The 18,707-nt window shown below is 45.0% G+C and overlaps 1 protein-coding gene across 8 annotated transcripts in view; it reads right to left on the bottom strand.

Annotated features, from left to right (window-relative positions):
* The window catches only part of NF1 (neurofibromin 1), a 1,379,374-nt gene that overhangs the window by 936,477 nt on the left and 424,190 nt on the right, over positions 1 to 18,707 (bottom strand). For all 8 annotated transcript variants that reach the window (XM_069226659.1, XM_069226655.1, XM_069226657.1 and 5 more), the window contains exon 17: positions 10,672 to 10,915. In XM_069226659.1, coding sequence (XP_069082760.1) covers positions 10,672 to 10,915 — 244 coding nt within the window. The remainder of the gene's footprint in view (positions 1 to 10,671; positions 10,916 to 18,707) is intronic.

The raw sequence follows: 18,707 nt of genomic DNA on the forward strand, positions 1-18,707 counted from the left end.
TGAGATAACAGGTTTGAATACATTTAACTATCCACCTGGCAATGCCTTGTTTGGATATTGGATTCCCTGTATGAGGTTTTTGAAAAGCAATGAACAGTTGTTTTGTTTTTCTTATTTGTTTTGTTCTATCAATGTAGTACATTAAAGCTCTTTTGATGTCTAATGTATGTAGTGCTCTTTCAGCTACAGAATCTGGTTCTGGAAAAAACACTGGTAGTTCTGCTGTTTGATTTAAGTGAAACGGTGATATGACTTTTGGTAAGAACTTTGGGTTAGTTCGTAAAACTACTTTATGCTTGTGTATCTGAATAAAGGGTTCTTGTATGGTAAATGCCTGTATTTCACTTACTCGTCTTAGAGATGTGATGGCAATGAGAAACGCTACTTTCCATGTTAAATATTGTATCTCACATGAGTGCATGGGTTCAAAAGGTGGGCCCATGAGTCGTGTTAAGACAATTTTACGGTTCCACGAAGGAACTGGTGGCGTTCTTGGTGGAATAATTCTCTTTAGGCCCTCCATAAATGCTTTTATGACTGGGATCCTAAATAATGAAGTTGAGTGCGTAATTTGCAGATAAGCTGAAATTGCGGTAAGATGTATTTTAATGGATGAAAAAGCTAGCTTTGACTTTTGTAAATGCAGTAAGTAGCTTACGATGTCTTTAGCAGATGCGTGTAATGGTTGAATTTGATTATTATGGCAATAATAAACAAATCTTTTCCACTTATTTGCATAGCAATTTCTTGTGGTTGGTTTCCTTGCTTGTTTTATGACCTCCATACATTCCTGTGTAAGGTCTAGATGTCCGATTTCTAAGACTTCAGGAGCCAAATTGCTAGATTCAGTGATGCTGGGTTTGGATGCCTGATCTGTTGTTTGTGTTGAGTTAACAGATCTGGTCTGTTTGGAAGCTTGATATGAGGTACTACTGAGAGGTCTAGTAGTGTTGTGTACCAAGGTTGTCTTGCCCAGGTTGGTGCTATTAGTATGAGTTTGAGTTTGTTTTGACTCAATTTGTTTACTAGATATGGAAGGAGTGGGAGAGGGGGAAAGCGTATGCAAATATCCCTGACCAGCTCATCCATAACGCATTGCCCTGAGATTGATCTTGTGGGTACCTGGATGCGAAGTTTTGGCATTTTGCGTTTTCTTTTGTTGCAAATAGGTCTATTTGTGGTGTTCTCCATCTTTGGAAGTAAGTGTTTAGTATTTGGGGGTGAATCTCCCATTCGTGGATTTGTTGGTGATCCCGAGAGAGATTATCTGCAAACTGATTCTGAATCCCTGGAATAAACTGTGCTATTAGACGAATGTGGTTGTGAATCGCCCAATGCCATATTCTCTGTGCCAGGAGACACAACTGTGTCGAGTGTGTTCCTCCCTGTTTGTTCAGATAATACATCGTTGTCATGTTGTTTGTTTTGACAAGAATGTGTTTGTGGCTTATTATGGGTTGAAATGCCTTCAACGCTAGAAATACTGCCAGTAGTTCTAAGTGATTTATGTGAAACTGTCTCTGCTGAGTGTCCCATTGTCCTTGGATGCTGTGTTGATTGAGGTGTGCTCCCCACCCTATCATGGAGGCATCTGTTGTTATTACGTATTGAGGCACTGGGTCTTGGAAAGGCCGCCCTTGGTTTAAATTTACATTGTTCCACCATTGAAGCGAGGTGTATGTTTGGCGGTTTATCAACACTAGATCTAGAAGTTGATCCTGTGCCTGTGACCATTGTGATGCTAGGCACTGTTGTAAGGGCCGCATGTGCAACCTTGCGTTTGGGACAATGGCTATGCATGAGGACATCATGCCTAGTAGTTTCATCACCATCTTGACTTGTATCTTCTGTTTTGGATACATGGCCTGTATTACATTGTGAAATGCCTGTACCCTTTGTGGACTTGGAGTGGCAATCCCTTTTGTTGTGTTGATTGTCGCTCCTAAGTATTGCTGTGTTTGACACGGCTGAAGGTGTGACTTTGTGTAGTTGGGTGCGAAACCTAGTTTGTGGAGGGTTTCTATGACATACTTTGTGTGTTGTGAACACCGTTCTTGCGTGTTGGTTTTGATTAACCAATCGTCTAGGTACGGGAACACATGTATTTGCTGCCTCCTGATATGTGCAGCCACTACTGCCAGGGATTTTGTAAAAACTCTTGGCGCAGTTGTTATCCTGAATGGCAACACTTTGAATTGGTAATGTACCCCTTGGAATACAAACCTTAAGTACTTTCTGTGTGAAGGATGTATCGGTATATGGAAGTATGCATCCTTTAGGTCTAGTGTTGTCATGTAGTCTTGTTGTTTGGGCAATGGGATTACGTCATGTAATGTCACCATGTGAAAGTGATTTGACTTGATGTAGGTATTTAATGTTCTGAGATCTAATATAGGTCTTAGAGTTTTGTCCTTTTTGGGTATGAGAAAGTACAGCGAGTAAACTCCTGTTCCTCTCTGATGAATTGGTACTAGTTCTATTGCATCTTTTTGTAACAACGCTTGGATTTCTAGTTCTAGAAGATCCATGTGTTGTTTTGACATAGTGTGTTTTCGGTGGGATATTTGGAGGGAATTTGAGAAATTCTATGCAATAACCATGCTGGATAATTGCTAGGACCCAAGTGTCTGTTGTTATTTCCTCCCAATGTTTGTAGAACTTGGTTAGTCTCCCCCCCCACAGGTGTTATGTGTTGGGGATTTGTGACGTCGAAGTCACTGCTTGTTTTGAGGAGTTTTGGGACTTTGGAACTTCCCTCTACTCTTTGGGAACTGTCCTCCTCTATATTGTCCCCGAAAACTTCCCCGCTGATATTGGCTCTAAGTGGGCCTTGTTTGTGAGGTTGAGGGTTCTGTGCTTTGTCCTCGAAACCCCCCTCGAAACTGTGTTTTGCGAAATGTGCCTCTGCTCTGTGGGGAGTAGAGTGCGCCCATGGCTTTGGCCGTATCAGTGTCCTTTTTAAGTTTTTAGATAGCAGTGTCCACCTCCGGCCCAAACAACTGCTGTCCGTTAAATGGCATATTCAGCACGGCTTGTTGTATTTCCGGCTTGAATCCTGATGTACGCAGCCATGCGTGTCTCCTTATGGTCACTGCTGTATTTACTGTCCTAGCAGCTATATCTGCTGCATCCATTGCCGAGCGTATCTGATTGTTCGAGATACTCTGTCCTTCCTCCACCACCTGTTGTGCCCTTTTTTGGAACTCTTTGGGTAAGTGTTCAATTAAATGTTGCATATCGTCCCAATGAGCCCTATCATATCTCGCCAGCAATGCCTGTGAGTTGGCAATGCGCCATTGGTTGGCCGCTTGTGTTGCAACCCTTTTCCCCGCAGCGTCAAACTTGCGACTCTCCTTGTCTGGAGGTGGTGCATCTCCCGAGGTGTGTGAGTTCGCGCTCTTGCGAGCTGCCCCTACTACCACAGAGTCTGGTGTTAATTGCTGCGTGATGTATACAGGGTCTGTTGGCGGTGGCTTGTATTTCTTTTCCACCCTTGGAGTTATGGCCCTTCACAGGCTCCTGAAACACCTGTTTGGTGTGTTTTAGCATTCCAGGTAGCATAGGGAGACTTTGGTATTGGCTATGTATGGAGGATAGTGTGTTAAATAAAAAGTCATTCTCAATAGGCTCTGCATGCAGGGTGACATTATGAAACGCTGATGCTCTTGACACCACCTGTGTGTAGGCTGTACTGTCCTCAGGTGGCGATGGTCTCGCTGGATAACAGTCTGGGCTGTTATCTGATACTGGCGCATCATAAAGATCCCATGCGTCGGGATCATCCTGACTCATTTCAGTATGAGTTGGGGACTGCATCAGTGGTGGAGTGGCTACCGGTGATGTGTGCGTTGAGCGTGGTGGAGATGGTGGCGGTGTTACTTGTCTTGCCACCTTTGCCTGTGGCTGCTTGTCTTTTTCTTGAAAGGCAAGTCTTCTTTTTATCCTAATTGGGGGAAGAGTACTTATCTTCCCTGTGTCCTTTTGGATGTGGAGCCTTCTCTGAGTGTAGTCTGGCTCCATTGACTCTATTTCTTGTCTGAACCTATGTCCTTGCATTTGTGAGGACAGTCCCTGTTCCTCTGTGTAGGAACTTGTTTTCGGCTCCGAGGCCGGATGTTTCGGAATGGAAACTTTTTTGGCAGTCTTTTTTGGCTCCGACAACACTTTTTTAATTTTCGGCGTTCCAGTCTCTCGGTGCTGACTCGTTTCGGTGCCGCCCCCCTCGGTTCCGAACTTGCTCTGACCCGCTGTCTCGGGATCGAGTCTGCTCTGTGCCGGTATCTCGACCGGAGTCGGAAGTCTTCGACACATGCGTGCCCTTTTTCGGTGCCGATGATCGGTCACCTATTTTTCGGGTTAAGCCATGGCCTGCTGGCGGTGGCGTCCCCTGGGCTTTAGTGGTCTTTCCGTGAGTTTTGTGTGTCGAGGTCTTACTCACGGTTTTTGGCGTCTGTTCGGGATCGACCTCGTCAGAGTCCGAATCCTCGATGGAGAAGGTTTCTTCTTCTTCCTCCTCCAAGTGTTTTTGTCCTGTCGGCGCCGACGCCATCTGTAGTCTTCTTGCTCTTCGGTCTCTTAATGTCTTCCTCGACCGAAACGCTCGACAGGCTTCACAAGTATCTTCTTTGTGTTCTGGAGACAAACACAAGTTACAGACCAGATGCTGATCTGTATAAGGATACTTATTATGACATTTGGGGCAGAAGCGGAATGGGGTCCGTTCCATTAGCCTTGAAGAGACACGTGGTCGGGCCGACCAGGCCCCGACGGGGGATCGAAAACCCCGAAGAGCCACCGGAGCTCTTCCAAATTCGGTGTCGATCTGTTGTAACTAACCCGATACCGAACGCAAACAATACCGTCAAATTTTCTGAGATTCTAACTATCTTTCCGAACCGAAACGCGGAGCGAAAAGGAACACGTCCGAACCCGATGGCGGAAAGAAAACAATCTAAGACTGAGTCGACGCCCATGCGCAATGGAGCCGAAAGGGGAGGAGTCCCTGGGCAGCATGCATGGCAATACTGGCTTAAGGGGAACAGATATGGTTGGGTGTCCCTTCTGTAGACATGAAAGGGAACATCAGACTGGGGTGGGGGCAGCTGCGAGGACCTGGCCGTAGAACGGGACTCCTTAAAGCACAGAGACTGCTTTGTCTCAGAAGGGATGGGGTGTCCTCAAAGGGCATCCCCATAGCAGTGGATTGGACATCCCCCGAAAAGTCAGACATCCTCAACCAGGCATGGCACCTCAAGGTCACCCTCGATGCAACCAATCTGCCTACTGAGTCGGTTGTATACAGCTCACATCGTATTGTGAACTTTGTTGCATCTTTCCCAACAGCAACAGCTTGGGAGAGAATGGCTCGGGCCTCCTCCGGGACCTGTGGCAACACTTGCGCAACCATGTCCCATAAAGTATGGATGTAATGGCCCAAAAGGCATGCCGTGTTCACAGACCACAGTGCCAGGCTGGAGGAAGAAAACATCTTCCCAAGTTGACCCAGCCTCTTGAATTCCCTATCTTGGGGGTGAGGAAGTGATTACGTCTGGGGACGAAGAGGCTTGTATAACCCAGCTCTCAGGGGTTGGGTGTTACGTTAAGAACACTCTTCCTTTGGAGCAGGCCTATTGCGGCAGGCGCTCATCCTGTTCACAGAATTCCTTGGTGCTGGGTTTGGACCAGGTCCCCAGCAGGACACCAGTAAGGGCTACATTAAAGGGCAAAAGGGATTCAGAAGAGTAAGCTCCAGGCTGAAACACCTCTGTCAGGAAGTTAGTCCTGACTGCCACCAAAGGCAGCTCGAGGCCCAGGACCTCGGCCGCTCTTCACACCACCATTAAGTAGGACGCTCCCTCCACCACAGCCACGGCTGGGAGAGAAAGCATGCCAATGCAGGGGAAGTGTCCAGAGCACTGGACTCACCCAAGTCCATCCGCCAGTCTATGGGGTCTTCTGGCTGGTATTCTAAAAGGTCCAGCGACCCCTCCCAATCCACACCGTACCCCAACCCAAGGGAACAAAGGGCATGATCCGACCTAGGGAGCAAGGTCTCTATTGAAGTTGGAATCTGCGTTGCGCGACGCCCATCCGGCTTCGTGTAGGAATAGGCAATAAGGACGGGGTCAATGCCATGAGTGGCGTCTGGAATGATGATGCCAGAATTGGCATTGGGGAAGGTCAAGGTGGTATGAACGACACCGGTTCGGATCCAGGAATGGATCCATGGGTGCCCGCCAAAGCCACCAGTGCAGATCCCGAGAGGGCCCCTGCCGACCCTGCAGGGGCCTGATGGTGCTCCAGCGGGGACAGACCACCCCAACTGTAAGGCACATGGCCTCATAGAACTCTCGGAATTGAGCAGGGGTAGCTCAGGCTCACAGAAGCTTGGGGAGGTGCAGAGCCAACCCAGACGCAGGCTCCGAGGACGGAGGCCTGGAACTACAACAATCCTTTCCCCTCATTTCATTGATTGGCGGACAGGGTGTATTCGAAGACTGCTTGTTCTTATTCGACTTCTTTTTGTGCCTCGACTTACCAGACCATCCCAAGGAATTGGAATGGGACAATGAAGAATGGGGGCTCTGCAACTAGGACCTTCCTCTCGACCAGTCCGCTGGATTCACCCAAGTCCTCAAGCCACTTATTTCACTGGAACAACGCAGAGCAAAGCACCAGGCCACAATGAACTTTAGGGACCGTTTCCTCAAAGCTTTCTGATTCACGGCCTGGTACTCGGAGCACGACTTTGGGTTGTGGTCGCACTCCAGGCACCACAAGCACAGGAGGTGCAGATCTGTCAGGGACATAGCCTGCTGACAGGATCCGTAGGGCTTGAATCCGGTCATATGTGACAACATCTCGATGCATCAGGAGTGCAACACTAAAAAATCTTCGACAAAAAGAAAGAAAAAAAAAGTCAAAAAGTGACTGAAGGATAGCTCCTCTTCGGATCTGCGCTGGCTGGCACGAAAGAAAAAAAACTGATGTCCGCGCACCAGGATGGCACCTATATATGTCACACAACGTCATTTCCGGCCCACACAACGCAGACGACAGACGCTGCGCGCAAGGCCACCTTGGTTTGCGCATGTTGTACTGCTCGAGGAAAATTTCCAGATCCAAGTTATCAGATATAACAATGCTCTATCGCCGCATCAGCCGATGAACAAGGAGAAGTTGAAGAGCACTTTAATTTCTTACTTTTCTTCTTATGCATTGACTTACCCAATCGCCCAGAGGACTTGGAGTGGGGGGACGACTACTTCAGACTCCAAACCAGTCTCGGCACATTCCTCTCAGCAGAGACCTCAACCTACGCGAAGTTGCATGCCAGACCACCATCAGCTTTAGGGACTGCTCCTTCAAAGTTACAGGATGCAGGACCCAGCACTTGGAGCATGACTTTGGGTTGTGGTCACGCTCCAGACACCACAAGCACACGAAGTGCGGATTCGTCACGGACATCACTCGATGACTGCAACCACAGAGCTTGAAACCTGCCTTCCTAGGAGACATCCCTCGACAAACTCACGAAAATATTCTGGATCCAGTGTGACGGAAGGGGAGAATTTAAAGGTAAGAAATCTGCAGCTAGAAGTCAATATCAGATATTTGCTTTATTATAGTTAGGAGTGCATGCATCCATTACTCATATATGTTTATTCACATAGTTTATGACTTACAGAATTACATGAATTTGCAACAGGATTAGTATGTTAATTCTTGCATTTGACATAATTCACTGTCAAGCCTGGTCTTCTCAAAATATCTGAAGAATGTTTTTAAGCTGGGTACAGATAAGTATAAGGCAGTGAGGAGAAGCTTCACTTTCTTGGGAGACTTGGTTTGAGCAGGCACAGCTGTAAACATCTTTTGTAAGGCCATTAGGAAACATCTAAAATCCAAGAATAGTCTTATCCAGTGTATCATCATAACTTCTTGAACACAGAGACAGAGAACAACCTTCTCAATGTAGAACAATGTGTGTATTGTTAGGCTAACTTATGTGGGTGAGAGACCACCTAAGAAACCTAAACAGGTCCTTTTGGTGCTAAGACAGCTTAGCTAGATGTGAGGCGGGAGAGGGTGGCGACCAGAAAGTCGTTTTATCTTTTCACGCAAGGAAATTCTGAAACACTGTTGCAATTCTCTTTTACTATTTTGTTTATGAATCTATTTTATTGCCACTATTTTGTGCATTTTTATGATTACCAATATAAACAATATTTGCACTAGAATAGGATGTTGATTTTAATAAAATCATAACATTCACAGTGTGTATTCTTTGAGTGTTTCTATTCAGGGTAAAAAACAAAAAACGATTTGGAACCTACTAACAAATTCTCCTGTGAGTCTTACAGGACTGATCATTGCTCAGAATGCACCATCCTCTGGTAATACTCAGGAAGTTCATGGGTTACAGTTCACTAAGTTTCCTATCTGAAGATGGTGGCTGGGCTCCACGCATAAGGTAGCCATGGCTGATACATGATGCCAACAATCTGACTGTAGCTTTAGTAGCTGCTCAGGGACATCACAGCTCACAATGGGGGAAAGGAATACTGACCTGATGAACAGAGATCTGTTACAGCCAAGAGGACTGTGCACAGCATCCTTCAAGACAATAACTATTGCCTTGGAACAGTGTTACATCAATAGTGCTACCAGGATGAAGAGTGAGTTAGAAGAACCACCCATTCAATACAAAACAATGAAGAACACCTGGCTGAACGAGGGTTTAGGTCAAAGGACGCCCTCCAATAAAAGGCTTGTGCATCAGTGTGGCAAGGGTCACATTAAGGTCCAAGAGGGCAGTGTGGTGCCAAGTCAAAGGTAAAATCTGCATAGGATCTTCAGTTGCTTCTTGAAAACTTTGCTAGGAATAAACAACTTCCCATGCCACTTTGACACAAGGATGGCTTTGCAGGTATGCACTTCTCTCAATCAGAAGGGGTATAAAAAAAAATATTAAAAAAAAAAAAAAATCATACAAGTGGATAGATGTTTTTGCTAAGGCACAATTACAAATACTTAGCAATGTGCTGCTGTACTAGGCTCTGGATGAGAATTCTCTGGTAGCCACCACACCTCTGAGGACAGGCTAGGCTAGGGGCTCTCCTGCACCTTCTGGGAAACTCTAAAAAAGAGAAGAGTCAGAGAAAAAAAAACTAAGAAAATAACTTATCAAGTACATCATCAAGAACTGAATGCACTCAGAAATTAGATGGAACACAGGTACATCTACATGAGGGCAACCACAAGCCTCAATGATAGAATCAGGGACTTCTTGGATTTTCAACAATGTGACTACTAGAGGCACTTGCTAACGCTGTCCACTCTGGTGATGGTCATCTCTGCAATGTGCAAGACGAGTAGAGACATGCCTGTGTCACTGCCCACTCTCCCAGACCTACATCTAGCTGTCAAGAGTGGAATTACATTTGTTTATGATGTCTGAATAGTCCCACAAAACAATGATACAGAGTTCTAAGAAGGATGCCCCACCAAATTCTCAGTTATTAGTGGTGTCCACAAGCTGCATATGAGGCAGGCAGAAACGGCATCCCTCAAGACACTATGGCAATGACTGCACCATTCCAAGGTTGAAAACAATGACAGATGACTGTGGTGTCCTTTGGCTGCTCCTGTTGCAGCTGTTCTCGCCTGCTCTTCCAAAAAAAAAAAAAAAAAAAAAAAAAACAGGTAGAACATGTAAAGCTTGGTCTAGGTTATCACCTAATCATATCATCTACAGTCCCAGAAGCCTCTGCAGGCATCTTGCTTGTCAAGAGATGGACCACTGTTTCATTGATGGCCTTTACCTTCTCAGGAAGAGGGAATGCATTTGCAAGACTCAAGTTTAAATCTGCCCATAAAAACCAAAATGGATTTTAGCTAGTCTGCTGACAACCTAAGCTTGTACAGTCTCCCAAGTGTTGGGGGTAAATGTAAACTGCCCCTCCTCCCCCACTCGTAAAAACGGTAACATGAAAATGATCTATGTATGGCTAGCAATGAATAGTCTGCTGACTTATTGAGGCATTAAGGCAACCACATAGAACAGGATCTTTGTAAAGGACCACGAGACTCCAGATACGTGTCCACACTAACTACGTTGAACCAAGTACCTTCTAAGAGATTAGACAAAGCATATTTAGATGGGCATTTGGGAAAAACGATGAATCTCTTCATATTATAGAAATGAAAACCTGTGCTACAGAGGGCAAAGTGGATAAGGAATACAGATTTCAGCTTAATGCAAATATGCACAGGGAGAAAGCACATGGCTTGTTTTTATAGTAAGATGTAAACATAGGGTTGAAGTTTCATTAGTAATCTGGCAGCTATGTTTTAAACAAGCTGTAAATGTTACAAAAGTATGCATCTGTATTGATTTCTGAGAAGACATATAATGGGTCAATCAATTTCGGTGTTCAAATTAAGAACAAAGACTAGGATTTCATGAGTGTAAGCATTAGACGACCGTTGAACCAATGTCCATGAACCAACACCCATGCTGCCTACTGACTTTATGAAACTGGGAAAGGAAGCAACTTAGATAACATTGTATGTTTCTTGTTAATACATTACAAAGCATTTTAATTTTATAAACTGAAATCTACCTAGTAGTTGGAGTTCAACAGCAATACAAATGTTGTATACACATACCTGTTGACAGATTGCTGACTGATGCAAACTCTGTGAAAGTGTTATAATTTGGCAAGAAAGTCTGCACGGAGACATCATCCACGCCACACCGGATATCGGCTTCTTCACAAAGATGGCGAAAACAGGACATGGCAACAAGAACAGCCTCAATATCTGGACTCCACAAAAACATGTATAAAGCAACCTCCAGTTTTGTTTGAGCTTGACGACATATCTGTGTACCACTGCCTATTGCTGCACTTTCCTAGAGAAAAAATAAATATTTACTCTTAGTAACACCAATTATGTAGGGGTTTCACTATTTGATAAACTATGTTCAACTGTAACTTTTTTATTCCTTTGTTCTCCATCGGGTTTATGTAAAGAAAAATCTGCAACAATCTTTTTGCATCTTGCACTGCAGAAGACGTACATGCTCCGCACACTTTATTTGACCATATATAACACTGAATTTGAAAAGTTACAAATAGTTTATTTGAAAAAGTATTTTTGTTTTTAACATGACATGTGGAACCACACTGAAACCCACAATGCACCAGAACAAAGACTCCACCTCAAATTCCAGTATCCCTGATAGGTTAACTGTGTGTATGAGGTGCAAAACAAGAAAGAAGTCTCTGCATTGTTTAAAAAAAAAGGGGTGGGAGAGAATCAATTGACGGGGTGGATATGAATTAATAGCAATGGAAGCGGTTACAGGTAAATAGCTTTTTTTATTTGCAGCACATGGTGCTGGAAATCACATACTTCACATGCTTTGGCTACAAAGCAGTACCAAAACCTTTAAGTAGTGGCTAACCAGCAGAGGTGAAAGATGGCTGGAAAAGGACTAAGAACTGCTCGTCCAATTGTACTTCCTTATAAGCCTGATTATCCAGAGAGTACATTTTGCATAACAGTGTTGAATGCGCAAAACAATTCACTGTGCGAGTCTCACTTTTGAGTTGGATTGCCAAGACGCGGTTGTTCAAAAGCAACAAAGAGTTATTTCGTTTTGATGATGCCATGTGTTCTATCTATATAGTACGTAATGCCACTCCTAATATGTAGGGTGTGTAAAGCCCTCTCCATAGGAGACTGAGTCTCTGAGAAATAAGATGAAAGGTCTATAGACTGTTTGACATGAAAGGACGAGGCTACTCTTGGCAAACAAGGGTGAGTAAACTATCCTTGTGCAATTGTAAACAAGGTTCTCCTGCTGGAAGAGCATGGAGGTCAATGACTGTGAAGGGAAGTGATAGCTACAAGGAAGACCATTTTCCAGAAGAGGAATTGCAGAGAGCCGTAATTGATAGGCAAAAAAAACACCTCTATATTAACCTGGTGAGAACTGTGTTACAGACTAAATAAAGAGCTGGAAGAACTCCAGGTAGAATGACCCTTTTTGGCCTTCTATAAAGGCCTTTACACCAGCGATTTTGAAAAGAGACTTACATTTTCTGTTTTAGAGTTACAGGGCAATTGTCACAAGATGTACCTGTTTAGAAGTGCAAGCTACGCCTGAATCACTACTGTAATTGTAAAACATGTTACTTACCTTAAGTAGGATCTTTATGATGGATAATCTAGCTAACTAAATATTCCCTAACTTCTGCCTGACTGAATCTGGAATTTCTTTTCTTTAACTGCTTCCAAGTGACAACAGGTGGAGTCCTCGAGGCTCCAGAAATGACGGTGGAGAGTAACACTTAACGTCAGTTTCTTTAAAAATAAATTCTACTCCCTCCGACTTGGAACAACAGAAGGACCAGAAACCAGAGTGTGCTCAGTTTAAAATGAGACTATACAACCTAAAAATTAGAATTCTACTTCAAAGACCACAACAGAAGGGTGAGAGTGAGAAATCTCTGCATAGCTATAGTAGTCATCAGAAAGAGAGTTACCGAAGGAAAGTAACTTGCTCTTCTGATGGATAGTTCTACCCACAAATTCCTCACCTTCTGAATAGATATCCAAGCAGAGCCCTCCAAATGGTGGTGCATCTGAGCAGGAGAATTTATTCCAGGAAGTCCTGTATGACTGAATAGATAAAGTGGTCATCCCTGTGGGTATTAGAATCAAAACCCTGCCTCGTAAAGTTGTGGAAGCACATGCATGTATCAGACTAACAGATGTCCAATGACTTACTGCTGGCCTTTGAGTAGGTGGTACGAGCTCTTAAGCCCTCAGGGGGCCCTTCTTGGCCAAGATATAGCACATTTTGATAGAGAGAATGAGCGACCTCAATAAAGCCATTTCTGAACTACACTTCCCTTCACCAGTGAATATGATTAAGAGTTAGTCATCCATTCGCTCCTCCAAAGCGTCATCTATATAAAAACTAAGGGCTCCCTTTGGACCTAACTGATGAAGCTTCTCCCCCTTTTTAAAGGGATGTGACAGAGAGAAGAAAGCTGGAAGCATGGCTGACTCCCCTACATAAATGGACAACAACATTTTCAGAAAAAAGGATGCCACAATCCAGAGCATCAACGGATACGAGAAAAAGGAAGGATAATGCAGCTGCACTGACAGCACCTACAGCTCACCTACAAGGAGTGCCGATATCATTGCTATGAGCAACACGGTCCAGTGAGTCAGCAGCCTCAAAGAACAGCTGTGCATACGAATATTTAGGGTTCACATCTAAAAGGACCAAATTAAGGTCCCATTGAGGCATACAAAAAGGGGCATGAAGAAACATATATAACTCCTTCCAAAAACACGATAACTGATGTTGATCAGGCAAACGAATAAATGCTGAATGTGCCAACTGGTTATCTTTCACAGTGCCCATTGTAAGACCTTGCTAGGCTAAGGACAGAACAAATATAAGTATATCAAAAAGCATAGCCTGAAGCAGATCAAACTGTTGGTCCTCACACTGGGCCACAAATTTTGCCCATGACCACAACAGATCAACTTTCTAGATTGGCATCACAAGGTGAAAAAATATCCAACAATTCGCTAGAGAGTGCAAACCCCCCTCCACTGGTTCTGCTTAATCTCCTCACATGGAGCTGTAGGTTGTGGAGGTTTGGATGAAGAACAATGCTCTGTTTTTCGAGCAGAAAAAACTCACGAAGAGGCAGGTAGAGATGAGGGTGGATTCACAGGCTCTGCATTTCAAAGTACCGGACTCTCTGAGCCCAGTCTGGGGCTTTTCAAAATGAGCTGTGCCTGGTTGCTCCTGACCTTTTTCCAGAATTTGAGGAAGCAGCAGCAGAGGCAGAAATGCAGGCTAAACTAGAGTCCAACGGAAGCCAAAACACATTGTATCAAGCTCAAACAACAGGGTGCAAAACATGCAAGACAGTTCTCAGAGATGATGGAAAGATCCATTCAAGGAATGCCCCATTAGGCGAACATGCATTGGACCACCATTGGATGCAGAATCCATTTGTGATTGGCCATACGGCACCTGCTCAGCATATCCGTTCTGGTGTTAAAGGAACTCCCACCCCCCACTCCCTGTGGGAGACTTAGGGAAATCCATGAAATCCATCAAGGGATCCTACATCACCGGAGTCTTAAGAGCCTTCAGGTATTACAAATTTGACCTCACTCTGCCTTGCTTGTTCCAGTAGTACTAGGTGATGGTGGTGCTCCATCAGAATCTGAACAGGTATGCCCTTGATGGAGAGAAAATGGGCAATAGGGCCATGTCTCCATAGGGCTGATACTGTGCCTCTGCTCCACTGGGAACTCAAGGCTTCTGGTGACACCATCCTCACCCCACAGATGATACATTTCTCACCACTGTGAGCTCCTTATTTGAAAGGACTATAATCTGTCCACTTGAGGGTGACATCCTTCATCCAGCCATGAATGCCCTTGGCTGTCTTGTACAAAATACAAATGCTGTTAACCCCAGTGCTGCTCACACTGAAGGCGAAGGTTCTGTTGCAGCACTCTGATGAGCTAGCAGGATGCAGGAGGCCAGCAGATGAATAAGTCTCAACTGTTGGGGCTGGAACACAGGACTGGAGTTTGAAATATCAGGATCATGTCCTGAATTATCTGGCCTTTCTGTGGTGGTGGAAAAGTTTGAAAGCCAATGTGTCCAGGACAGGCCATGTGAAGAGCTTCATAAGCACTGATTGTTGACAGAACCTCTGAGAGAACAGCAATAAGGTTGTCTTCTTTGGTGGTTCTCGACTGAATGAGGTAAGCTGACCTTCAACAGTCAGTTGTTAATATATGGAAATACATGTACTTCCTTACACACCCTGCAAAGTTGGCCCACAACCACTGCCATCACTTTGGTTAACGGAAGAATGGCGAACTGAAAGTCTTCTGACCCCACCACAAGGCAGCAGACACACTTGTGAGTATGGAGGACAGCAACATCAAAATCCGCATCCCGCAAAACCAAGGATCATCATCCAATCCCCATGATCTAGAACAAAGAAAAACTGAGTGTAGGTCAGCATTTTGATTCTGTCCTTCAAGAGGAAGATGTTTAGGGATCCATTATCTAGGAAAGGTCTCAACCTGCTGTCTTTCTTGGACAGCAAGAAATAACAGGAGATACAGGTGTATGAGTTACTATGCTACAACTGGGTGGTAAAAGTGTAAAATCTAATTAACAGTATTAAAAAAAAAGCAGTACCAAGATTAGTCCCCTGTGCCCATCTTCTCCTTGAGGACTCTATTGCCCATCTGGTCACTAGAGTCTGTACTTCTCTGCAGAGGATGGTGGCATGACCCACTAAAGTCTGAGCAAAACCAGAACGAACATGGGTAAGGTAGGAAGCTGGCCTAGTGTGTGGTGAGCACCTACGGTGTTATCACCTTATACCAGGTTCGATAAATCGTGCATACTATTGGCGACAGATCACCATCAGAGTGGTGTTAGCAGTCAATGCAGGCAATGAAGAGGAGGAGGGTTGCTGCCCTACCTTTGGCTAACTCTACTGCCACCACCTTCACCACTAGTGCCTAGAACAGTGGTCTCCAAACTTTTTAATGCCTCGCCCCCCCCAGTTGAAAAATAAAAAAAACATTGCCCCACCTCAGAATTTTTCACAATTATTTTATAAAGATAGCAATGTTTAAATATGTCTAGACCTATTTAAACATTACAGTTAAGTACGGTTACCTTTTTAAAAATACAATAATATGCTTCTGCAGAAACCAAAGGCCTGTTATCTGTATAATGCTTCTTTTGGCAAGAATCTGCCCCCCACTGCCCCTGGAATCACTTAAAGCCCCCCTAGGGGGGCCAGGCCCCCAGTTTGAAGACCGCTGGCCTAGAAGGAGAGGTGCGGGCTGCTGTAAAGGCCCATAGAAGAGCCTTGGAATTCTGGTTGCACTGGTGAAACTGGAAGGCCAGAGCCAAGAACCCTAACAAGTGAGCTGAACTATGTCTGTCTCTGAAATGCTGGAAGCCAAAGTCTGCTTTCTTTTCCAAAAAGCTTGGCGACATTAAGCTGATTGTCCATTAAGGACATCTGCATGTCTCCAGAGAATCCTATGGAGTGCATCCAGCCATGGCGCCAGACCACCACACTGGCATCCAAATGCCACTCAATACATACATGGTGCCCAAACCAACCCGAAAAATATACCTGGCCATGCCCTGTCAATGGTGAACTGTTTGAGCAAACAAGTTCTAAATCTCCTCGGGTAGAACACACAAGATCTTGTTCACCATGTACACATACTCTGTGGGACATTACACCGAAAGCAAACTGCAGTTAAGGGACCTCAGTGCCAGACTGACAGAAGAGAAGATTCTTTCCCAGAGCATCAATGCACTTCACTTTCCTCTTAGGTGGAGCCACTGGCTTGAAACATGCCACCAATAAAGCCCCTTTTATGGGCTGACAGGGTTTGAAAGCTGAAGGACATGTTTTTTAAAAGGTTTCTGTGAGCAAGTTCTCCTTTGCTTCCACAGCAGGCATTTTCAATTCTACGACCCATCACCACAAACAAGATGCTCTCATAAGAGTAAGTGGTAGTTTGGTGGGAGAGTGGTGGGACGGTGGAGAACAGTATATTTCTGCCTCTAAGTAGGTACGAAAGCAATGCCCAAGTGCAGACAATATGGGGGTACAAATTATCCTATATCTTGCTGTACTGTCCTTATGGGGAACATGCTGAATGCTTAACAGAGTCAGCTTTCAGAGGGCTGTAACTAAGCTCTCAGAGGATTATTCCCAGACTAGGGCAAGGCTTTGGTAATTTCATAGTGTCTCTAAAACCTAGCCAATCTCTGCTCCAGATTATAGGGGGACATGAATCAGCTGAAGGGAGCGTGGCCTACAAAGGCTAGGCCTGGCACAGGAGTAGCCTGTGCCGGGAAGGGCTGCCATAGTGGAAAGCTAAGAGAAGGCCTCAATGGAGACATGGGACAAGAAGGTGTGCCAGAGGAATCCAGAATGATCTGAAAAAGCTACAGCATTGCAACTTTGACTGCTCAAACTCTCCCTGGAGTGGGAGGGGTAGAGTCTCATTGAGATTATTTGTGCTTTTACTGGGATGTGCCTTCCGGCTTAGTCCTTGATTTACCACAGTACAGTGTCTGGGTCCGTGATGTGGACCTGGAGTGGTATGGAACTTCAAATGTGACCACTGTCATTTCTTGAGTTTGGCTACATACAGGTTTGCTTTACACTGTATAATAGCCACCTGTTGTTGCAAGACTTTATGCTTAGAACCTAAGTATCAAAGACAGACATCATGTGGATCCTTGACCGACATCGGTTTCCTGCAAACGTGGCACAATATAAACCCTGTAACTTTTGGGGGATACATTTCCCTAAGACCACTGTTTATGAAAATATTTAGGAATTTATGAGACAGGAATGAAAGGTTTCAGGGCAGAGGTTTGGATCTGCACTGAATAGCAGGATCACAACCCGATGGCCCTGGACTCTTTGCTTCTGGTGAAAGGCATAAAACTATACTGTATTCAAAAAGGATCAGATGAATGGAAGCATCTGCAAATGAGTCATATGTGACTTTTGTACATTGATAGTGAAAGCTGAGCAGGTCCGCTGTACTCTGGAGGTGGCTGCCGACTGCCTGGGGCGAGCTTACCTTGACAGGTAGTTCAAGGTAGGGTAAGAACCTCTGATGGTGTAATGCGACCACCACCATCACTTTCATGAATACCTGAGGGGCATTGATGAGGCCATAACGGAGTACTGAACTGAAAATCATCTTAGCCCCACAGGTAACGCCTGTGGGCTTGCAGGGCAGTGATATAGAAATAAGTGTCCTGCATGCCCAAACCTACCGTCCAGTCTATGGCATCTACAGCAGATTGGACCTGGGATAGCATGACCATCATGAATTTGTCCTTTTACAGGAATATGTTGGGAGGCCAGAAATCTAAAACAGGACAAAGGCCTCCATCCTTTTTCAGAACCAGGAAGTAGCTGGAGTAACACCCATCTCCTACTTCCGAGGCCTGAAGCCTCTCTGGGGTCCCTTTGGCCTAAAGGGCGTGCAATTCCTGCTGCAAGATGTAATGGTAGTCCTCCATCAGCAGCCATGACAGATGTAGGTGTGGGGTGAAGGGATAGAAAGACATTGAAAGGCCAAGTCCCATGGACAATTTGAGGATCCAGTTGTCTGTGGTGATGGCTTGCACCCCTGGAGGAAATGGTGGATCCCGACTCCAACAATGTGGCTGTGTTGTTAAGGACACACTAAAATGATATTGCAGCTGCTGTTGGGGGGGGGTGGAGTACTAAACAGCACTTTTTGCTAGATTCCCTGGGAGTTATTTTTAAGAGCTGCAACCTCAGCCACAAAAAGGCTGGAAGGCCTGCTGGACTGGTGGAGGGGTCATGTGTTGGTGAAATTGAAAAACCCTGCCATTGCATCAGAAGGGATGAAACTCCTGGTGTCTGATGGGAGCTGACAAGCCAGATAATGTAACGTGCCCCTCCATTCCCTGAACTGTTCCAGGACTAAATCCGCTTCTTCCCCAAAAATTCAAGAACCATCTAATGGAATGTCCATTCAAGATGCCCAGACATCTGTAAAGAAGCCTGCAAACCTCATTAAGGTGTGGTGCCAAAGCGTCATGGTTGTTTCCATAGGCC

Source organism: Pleurodeles waltl, chromosome 3_2 (assembly GCF_031143425.1).
Source record: "Pleurodeles waltl isolate 20211129_DDA chromosome 3_2, aPleWal1.hap1.20221129, whole genome shotgun sequence".
NCBI lineage: Eukaryota > Metazoa > Chordata > Amphibia > Caudata > Salamandridae > Pleurodeles > Pleurodeles waltl.